General features: G+C 40.2%; 1 protein-coding gene across 1 annotated transcript in view; it reads left to right on the forward strand.

Annotated features, from left to right (window-relative positions):
• LOC102751807 (RING finger protein 17) overlaps positions 1 to 9,971 on the forward strand; it is a gene marked incomplete at its 3' end in the record, with an annotated part of 67,294 nt that overhangs the window by 40,727 nt on the left and 16,596 nt on the right. The window contains exon 7 of the mRNA XM_006765066.1: positions 4,441 to 4,612. Within this exon, the coding sequence (XP_006765129.1) occupies positions 4,441 to 4,612 (172 nt within the window). The remainder of the gene's footprint in view (positions 1 to 4,440; positions 4,613 to 9,971) is intronic.

Genomic DNA, 9,971 nt, shown 5'->3' on the forward strand with positions numbered 1-9,971 from the left:
GAAACTTTGTGCCCCATGCGCAGAAGTTGGTTTTCGGCCTGGGCGAGTCTATTTTGAAGAAGTGGCATTAGAAGGGGGGGTGTCGTTCGGTGGGGCGACAGGGAGACGCTGCGTAGACGGGCCGCGGGATACCCACGCAGGAGAGGTACATTGTTCTGAGGTACGTTCGCTGAGGTCGACCCCTTCCAACTCTCCCATCCACACTCGTCTTGTATACTTGTTTCATCTATCTCCTTTCGTTCATCCTCTCTATATGTCCTAACCATCTCAACATACCTTCTTAATCCTCGACACTACATCTTCTTTCACTCCACAATGTTCCCTAAAATTAACTTAATAAACTTTACTTCAAGTTTTAAGTCAACTTTGCACTGTATTTTGTGGAAGAGCCACATTCAAGGGGCCAAAGAGCCATATGTGGCTCGCGAGCCGCGGTTTGCCGACAACTGCGCTAAGTGGATAAGCTTGATGCCGCCCGTTCCCAGTGTGGACCAGCATTAGGAATCATATAAACAAACATACACGTGGGCTTAAAAAATGCAAGTGGAGACCTCATATTTATTCGTGTCACCAAATGAATAATGGATTTTCTCACGAATTTTTGTGCACCAGACCAATAGAATATCCTATCTAATAATTGACAACCCCCCATTCTCTATTTCCTTATCTCTACTCTAATCTTTATTAGTCCTTCCTTCTGCTAGCTTTGGAATTCGTTCTCTTTCTGTTTCCTAAGGTGTAAAGCTAGGTTATTGGTTTGCCATCTCTTTTTAAATATATTTACAGTATATATTTTCCCTTTAGTTCTGCTTTTAGTGCATCCCATAAATTTTTATATTTTGGGTTTTTTTTGTTTTCACTTATCTCATTTTGTACTCTCTGTTGGGTACAGTGTTCTCTATATATCTGTTAGGTCTAATTGGTTTGTAATGTTGTGTGAATAGTCTATATCCTTATTGATATTCTGTATGGTTTTTCTTTCTATTATTGGAAGTAGAATATTGAAGTCTCACCCATGATTGTAGAGCTCTCTATTTCTTCCTTTAATTCTGTCTCTTTTTTTCCCCCATATAGTTTGGAGTTCTTATATTTGGTGCATACATGTGTTATAATTGTTATATCTTCCTGGTGAATTGACTCTTTTGACAGTATAATAAACATTTTCTTTGTTTCTTGTAACAATTTTTTGCCTAAAGTCTCTTTTGCCTGATATCAGTATGCCACCCTAACTTACCTTTATTTGCTATATTTGTGGAATATCTTTTTTTTTCCTTTCACTTTTAATTATGTATTTTTAAAAAATCTTTCAATGATGTTTATTTCAGTGAAGTTTCAACAAAATTTGAAATGTCACATCTTTTAAAAAAAGACTTTGGTGTATTCACTCTGCTGGTGTTGTAAGCATATTCTTAGCATAGCTGTTGGGTAAATCCAGCATTGATTATAGCCCATGTATTTACCTTTACCTGAGATGTTTCTTTTTTGTATGGCTTCAAGTTATTATTTAGCCTCCTTTAATTTTAACCTGAAAGCTTTCTTTAACATTTCTCATACAACAGGTATATTGGTAATGACTGCTGTTAGTTTTTGTTTACCTGGGAATATTTTAATTACTCCCTCAAATTTTTGAAGTATAACTTTGCCAGCTATAGAATTCTCAGTTGGCAGTTTTTTCCTTTCAACTTAATATGTCATCCCACTGCAAGAGTCCACGACCAGCGTGGCTTTCACGGGTTCAAAGGCTTGGAGGAAGAGCTGACGCACAAATGATACACAAGACGAAATATTATTTTTAACTAGAGGCCTGGTGCACGAAATTCGTGCAAGGGGCTTGCTCTCGCAGCCCCACCTGCCCCGGCCAGCCCTCGCAGCCCCAGCTTCATCTGGAAGGTCATCTGGATGGTTGTTCTGCTGTTCGGTCTAATTAGCATATTAGCTCTTCATTATATAGGATAGGGGGGGGGGGGGGGGCTCAACCACAACCATAGCAGTCAAGTTCTCTCCTGTTGCTCCGTTCCCAGCTGCTTTTATTTGCTAGAATACACAATTACCTTTAGGAATGCAAACAGACATATCAATGGTAATGTTTAGTTAACAGTAAGATTGTCAGGTTTTGGGGGAGTTTGCTTTAGGCCACTGAGTCAGCAGCAGGTAATAAAATGTAGATATTCACCCTGTGAATATCAAAAGGAGTCCTGGTCAGCCTTCTGCCAGACTCCTCACATTTATATCAATTACCGTTGATCTTGGTCTCCAGCATCCCACTGTCTTCTGACTTCCAAGGTTTCTGCTTAGAAATCAGCTTATGATCTTAATGAGGATCTCTTGTACAGGACAATTTGCATTTCTATGGCTGCTGTCAAGATTCTCTATTTGTCTTACAGCAGTTGAATTACACTGTGTCTCAGTGTGGGGTCTTCTGGGTTTATTCTGCTTAAATTTCTTTGAATTCTTGGATTTCTAAATTCATGTATTTTATCTAATTTTGGAAGCTTTTAAGCAATTATTTCTTTAAATAATCTCTCTGTACCCATTTCTCTTTTCTCCTTTTGGGACTTCCATAACGTATATGTTGGTCATCTTGAAAGGTGTCCCTGAAGGTCCCTTAGACTCTGTTTACTTCTCTTCATTCATTTTTCTTTCTGCTTCTCAAACTTGATAATTTCAGTTGCCTTATCTTCATATTTACTGATTCTTATTCCTGGTTAAATCTGTAGTTGAACTCTTGTAGTCAATTTTTCATTTCAATTATTGTAATTTTAAGTGCCAGATTTTATGTTTGGTTCCTCTTTGTAATTTCTATCTCTATTGATATTCACATTTTGATCCTTCATTGCTTTCCTGATTACCTTGCATGCCTTGTGGTTTTCTTTTGAAAATTTGGCACAGTCACCTCTCCCAATTATTGCAAACTGGCTCTTTGCTGGGCCTGCCCTTCATTGAGTACCCTTGGGATTAGCATGAGATGATGGTTTATAAAAGTCTCAGGTATTTTCTGAGAACTCTTGCCTGGGTCTGAGTGTGACTTTTTATTATCCTTCTGCATACATAGCTGCTTTTAAAAAATCTTTATTATTGAAAGTATTACATATTGTCCCACTCCCCCCCCCCCACATGGTTGCTTTTAAATGTCTAAATTTCCCAAGGAGTCAACTTCTCTGAACCTCAGATAGTCTATTGTATCTCTTTTCCTGTAATCTCTTGCCCAGGCATCTACAGCTATAGTCCTCCTGCAGGGGACCCACTGCTTCTCATTGCCTGAGCTCCAAGTTAGGTAAAACAGACTAGTTCTTCTGGTAGTCCCCAGACATATTAGAAAATTGCAAATAAAGTCTGCTTTGCTCCCTCTTGTTTGAGGGAAGGAATTGCGAACTGTACTGCTGCCTTCAGACCAAGAGCATAGCTGAAGAGGGGGCTGGACAAGGACAAGTAAAAACACCATGACATGTCCTACTGTTTTGAGTGACTTTTTGTTAATTGGGCATTTGCTTTGTTGCTGTATACCTTTATTTGTTTTCCAGAATTCCTGTAAATTTATTTTACTAATTTTTGCATGCTTTTTGACATCTCTGTTGGGGAACGAGGGCTTAAAGTTTCCTAATCTGCCACTTTGCTGACATCACTACATAAGCATGAATTTTTAGGAACCGTACTAAACTTGTTAAATGTCAATTTTCCCCCTAAAGACATCAATTTCAAATACTATATATAAAATTACTAAAGGTTTTTGTAATGCCTCTTTACCTTCAGAATCTATATTACATTCCTGTTACTCTTCAGTGTGGCAAACTATCCTTTTCTGAGGCCAGATTTGGTTTTGAGAAAATAATCAAAATATATTTGTTTGATGAATAAAATGAATAAGTTAAACACTACAGTTCTTGGTACAAAAATTTTAATTGCCATAATAAGGTAGTTCTACCATAGGCCCAGAAAATATTTTGACTGAGGTACAAGTAACGAAATAATAAATATATAACCTTACTAAGTGATTACTTTGAAGATTATAGTTAATTGATACCTCAGTTATGGTTTGGTGAAACCTATTTTAAAATATTGTATGTGTCTACCGAAGGAAATTTTAAATTGTGCATGTAGATCCTACTGAGAAATGAACATAAATGTGTCTTTGCACTGGCACCAGTGACTGCAAGACAGCAAGGATTTCTATTTTAAGGGGAATCATGAGTCTGTCTTAACCTTGTAATTCTGTGACAGCTGTATTTGCCATCTAACTATAACCTACAAAATTTACTTTTTCTCTAGTTATACATACATAGCTTTCAACTGTAATACATTTCAGTTCAATTTAATGCCTTATTTAACCATGTTAAGTTCATAAATTAGTAAAATTACTCTATAATACTATTTAGTTACTATAACTCATGTTCATATAAATGTTTGTGAATTGTGCAAGTAACTTTGGGATCTTACACGAAGGAAAAAGAACTTGTGTGAAGAAGTAGCAAGAAAAACAAATGATTATTTATCAAACGTAATAATGGCTAAAAACTGCATTGAAGAGAAAAAAAATGATTTGAATGCAGCTATGAAGATAGCAAGAGAGTTAAAGTCAGCACCTTCTCTAAGGACTTATTGTGACCTGAATCAGGTAATTTTAATAGTTCATGATGTGAATTTTATTTTATTTTATTCTTCAATTACAGTTTATATTCAGTATTATTTTGTATTAGCTTTACATGCACAGCATAGTGATTAGATGATCATATATTTTACAAAGTGGTCCCCTGATATTTCAAGTACTCATCTGGCACTGTTAATAGTTATTACAATATTATTAACTATATTCCCTATGCTGTACTTTACATCACCATGACTATTTTGTAGCTACCAATTTGCACTTCTTAAATCCTTCACCATTTTCACCCAGTACCCCAACTCCCATCTCCTCTGGCAATCATCAGTCAATTCTCTGTATCTTTGAGTCTCTATATTTTATTTTTTCCTTTTGATTTCATATATAAGTGACATCATATGGTACTTATATTTCTCAGATTGACTGACTTCACTTAGTATTCTACCCTTTAGGTTCATCCACGCTATCACAGATGGTAAGATCTCATTCTTTTTTATGGCTGAGTAATATTCAATTGATGAATAAATTAAGTTAAACACACTACAATTTTTGGTACAAAAATTTTAATTGCCATAATAAGGTAGTTCTGCCATAGGCCTCTGGCAATCATCCTCTATCGAATATTCCATAGCTTTTTATACTTCACTTAACATAATACCTTCTAGACCCATCTAGACCAGCCGTGGGCAAACTACGGCCTGTGGGCCGGATCCGGCCCGTTTGAAATGAATAAAACTAAAAAAAAAAAAAAAGACCATACCCTTTTATGTAATGATGTTTACTTTGAATTTATATTAGTTCACACAAACATTCCATCCATGCTTTTGTTCCGGCCCTCCGGTCCAGTTTAAGAACCCATTGTGGCCCTCGGGTCAAAAAGTTTGCCCACCCCTGATCTAGACTGTCGCAAATCATAAGATTTTATTCTTTCTTACAGCTGAGTAATATTCTATTGTATATGTGTATGGCAGCTTTTTTTATCTACTCATCTATTGAGGGCACTTAGGTTGCTTCCATATTTTGGCTATCCTAGCTAATAATAGACAAACATGGTAATTAACCGTAGCTCCAACACGCTTCCCATTGGCTAATCAGGGCGATATGCAAATTAAATGCCAACCAAGATGGCGCCCAGCAGCCACGAAGCTGAAGTGAACAGGAGGCTTGCTTGCTCCAGTGATGGAGGAAGCCAAGGTTCACTGCCTGCCACTGCCAGCCTCTGAGCTTGCACTCTAAGAAACAATGTTGCAATTATAGAAGCTACACAAACCCCAGAAACCTGCTTTCAGCCAGCTGGGCCTCAGAGCTGGAGCTGCAACAGTGTTTCACTACCCCAGTAGGAAGCCCTGCCCTGAAGCAACAAGATGGTGGCTAATTTGTATACTGAAGGCGGGCGACAGCGGGCAAGGCTGTCTTGGGTCCGGGACCGGTTCTGTGACCCTGCCAGGCGGGGGGCAGTGCTTGAGGCTGTCTGCAGTCCCAGGACCCGGATCTGTGACCCTGCCAGGCGGGGGGCAGTGCTTGAGGCTGTCCGTGGGACCAAGACACGGATCTGTGACCCTGCCAGGAGGGGGGCAGTGCTTGAGGCTGTCCGCAGTCCCGGGACCTGGATCCGTGACCCTTCCTGGCGGGGCGGCAGCTCGCACAGGGGCAGATCGGCTGGGGGTGGGGCGGGGAGGCAGTCACTCTGAGCAGGTGAGCAGCACAGAGAGCCTCTGGACAGGGGAGGCAGGCCTGTAGAGAGCGGCCTGTACTCCCCACATGGCAGTGGTGACAGCTGTGAGTGCGCCAAGTGGAGCCTGCAGGCTGAGCTGAAGTAGTGCCTGCAGGCCATCAGCGCCCAGGAGTGGCTGCGCAAGATCCGCCTCCTGGCCCAGAAGGTGTAGGATCGCAGGGACAGTCACCGTGGTGGGCCAGACTGACGTCCAGACTGGCCGCACCACGGGGGTTTGCACATCTGCAAAGCCAGAGGCCTCCAGTGTGCACATCCCCCCCTGTCGTGCAAACATCCCCCAGCACACTGTCACCCTCCCGCGCCTGCAACAGTTGCAAACCAAGGTGTGCACAAGTTCCCCCCCGCCTCTCTACTGCACTTCCATCAACCCAGCATGCCTAACACCCCCACAGGATGTACACACATCCCCTCTGATGCGCTCACGTCCTTTGGAGAGTGGGTGTTCTGGGTACTGAGGGTGGACGCCTGTGAGATGACAGTGAGAGGGCGGAGTGGTGATGCCCTGTTCCCACAGAGGCCGGTGCAGCTATGAGATCATCTCTAGGGGGTTAATGCAGGTCTGAGGCGGAAGCAGATGCAGACAGACACACCTGGTGGGCGCGGGTGGCCCTCACTGAGGTGCCTTCGGTCAGAATTCAAGATCAGTACATACATAATTCACCATTGTATGTGTTACAGACCCAAATTTTGTCCTTTGGAATTCGTATATCAGCATGTTAGCATATGTTAGCAACCCTTTAGAGCAATAAAAATAAACGTATTTATACGTTACCCGCATTCTACCGCTAGTCTATAAAAAACATATTAATACAGAACGTATAAATACGTAAAATGTATAAATACATTTCCCACATACAATGTGTTAAGCATAAGAAAGAAACAACAATGGAGCTGTTATCTGTTAAAAGTGTGGGCACAAACAGGTAGTTGGACATTCCCTGAGGGATCTCAGATTGGAGAGGTGAAGGCCAGACTGAGGGGCCCTTCCCCCCCCGCCACCCACCACCCCAGTGCACGAATTTCATGCCCTGGGCTACTAGTTATAAATAACACTGCAGTGAACATTAGGGGTGCACATATTCTTTCAAATTAGTGTTTTGGGTTTCTTTAGATATATACCCAGAAGTGGGATCGCTGCGTCATCAGGTAGCTTGATTTTTAATTTTTTGAGGAACCTCCATACTGTTTACATAGTGGCTGCACCAGTCTGCATTCCCACCGGTAACAGTGCATGAGGGTTCCCTTTTTTCACATCCTCACCAACACTTGTTTGTTGATTTATGGATGATAGCCATTCTGACAGGTAAGAAGTAATACCTCATTGTGGTTTTAATTTGCATTTCTCTGATGATTAGTGATGTTGAGCATCTTTTCATATATCTGTTGGCCATCTGCCTGTCCTCTTTGAAGAAGTGTCTATTCAGGATCTCTACCCATTTTTTAATTGGATTGTTTGATGTTTTTTGGTGTTTGTTTGTATGAGTCCTTTATAGATTTTGGATATTAACCTCTTTTCAGATGTGTCATTGGCGAATATGTTCTCCCATTCAATAGGCTGTCTTTTGGTTTTGTTGACGGTATTCTTTGCTGTGCACTTTTTTTTAGTTTGATGTAGTTTCATTTGTTTTTTCTTTTGTTTCCCTTGCTCAAAGAGATATGTCAGAAAAATATTGCTAAGAGAAATGTCAGAGATTTTACTGCCTGTGCTTCCTTCTAGGAGTTTTATGACTCCAGAGTCTTATATTTATTTAAGTCTTTCATCCATTTTGAGTTTATTCTTATATATGTTGTTAGAAGTGGTCTAGTTTAATTTTTGCATGTGCTTGTCCAATTTTCTCAACACTGTTTATTGAATAGAGACTGTCTTTATCCCATTGTATGTTCTTGCCTCCTTTGTCAAATATTAATTGACCATATAGGTGTGGGTTTATTTTTGAGTCTCTGTTCTATTCCATTGATCTGTGTGTCTGTTTTTATGCCAGTATCATACTGTTTTGATTCTAGAGCCTGGTAGTATAGTTTCAAATATCAGGTAGCATGATACCTCTGACTTTGTTGTTCTTTCCCAAGATTTCTGTGATTTGGTGTGAATTATTTCTGAGGTAGCTCATTTTACATGTTTTCAAATATAAAATTTAAGAATTAACAATCTCTATTTCAGATTATCTTAATGAGCATTGGCATCAATTTAGAATTATTCATTTTTGAGTTCTAAAACAAACATTAATAAATTTGTTTAGCCTTTTATTTTTATCAATTAGGTAAATGATATAGTAAGGTTTTATAATATATAGCGTGAGAACAAGTAGGATGACATTGAGTTGAATGTTGGTGTTTCTAGGATATTTGAATAAACAATCATGACAAATAAGGGTACCAAACTAAATAAGAATCTATTTTCTTTTTACATTCAATATAGGTATCACTGTCAACTCTTGACTTAAAAATTTAATTCAAGATTCCATTCTGGCTTTTTCCTTTCCCTCTTGCCTCCCCAGATGTGCAGGTGAAGAAACAAGATGCCTCAGCTATGTCCTGTCATCTAATCATGTGCCCAGGTGATAGAGTTGGGCAAAAATGTAGAAACGTGTTTCTTATGAGATCATTGGGCAGGAATAGAATTAACCATCGATCCTCTTTGCTAATTTCTCCCTTTCTCCCTTAGAGAAAAGATCATACTCTATTTTTGAATCCTTAGGGCCTCATTTCCCATAGATGATCAGATGTTTGGACTGAACTGAGGTATAAAATAGTAGCCATTGGTTTCTGCCTCAAAAGTCTCTAAATGAAAGGAGATTTTACGACTGTCTTAGTAGGCCAGGCCTCCTTCCAATTGTAGTTCTAAAACAATAATAGTTATTTCCTGTGTATTACATGTGAGTCATTAGGAAGTTAAAAAAAAAAGTGGTAAGATTTGGTCATTACTCTCGTTAGCCTCGTTAGGAAGATGAAAAAAAGAGAGAGAAACATTTGATGACAACAATGCAGATGCAAAATGAATCTGGTCAGAATTTTCTCTGGCCATGTAGCTCTATCTCATTTGTTAACCAGTGTCTTTTGTTGTTATTATCTACACTAATAAAAGAGAAACATGGTAATTGGCGTACAACCGCTACCCTTCCCATTGGCTAATCAGCGAGATATGCAAATTAACTGACAGCCAAGATGGCGGCCGGCAGCCAGGCAGCTTGAAACTAACACGAGGCTTGCTTGCTTCAGTGACGGAGGACTCCAACGTTCCCTGCCTGCCTTGCAGGCCTCTCAGACTGCAGTTTAAGAAACTATAGTAACAAATAGAAGCTTAAAAAAAACCCAGAAACCAGCTTTCAGGAAGCTGGGATCTCAGAGCTGGAGTTGATACAGAGTTTCGATTGTAGAACACAAACAAGTCTGGGCCCGAGGGTTTCCGCTTTCCCAGCAGCAGAGGCCTCAGAGCTGGAGCCACAGCTAAAGCTGGCCCAGAATAAAAAAATTAAAAAAAGAAAGGAAAAAAGGAGCGTTTAGGAGTTCAGTCACCCCCAGCCTGAAAAAAGCCCTCAGCCCCTCACCGAGGCTGGCCAGGCACCCCAGTGGGGAACCCTACCCTGAATGGTGTGTGAACAGCTGCAAACAGCCCTCATCCCCTCACCCAGGCTCGAC

The sequence above is a fragment of the Myotis davidii genome, unplaced genomic scaffold, assembly GCF_000327345.1.
Source record: "Myotis davidii unplaced genomic scaffold, ASM32734v1 scaffold701, whole genome shotgun sequence".
NCBI lineage: Eukaryota > Metazoa > Chordata > Mammalia > Chiroptera > Vespertilionidae > Myotis > Myotis davidii.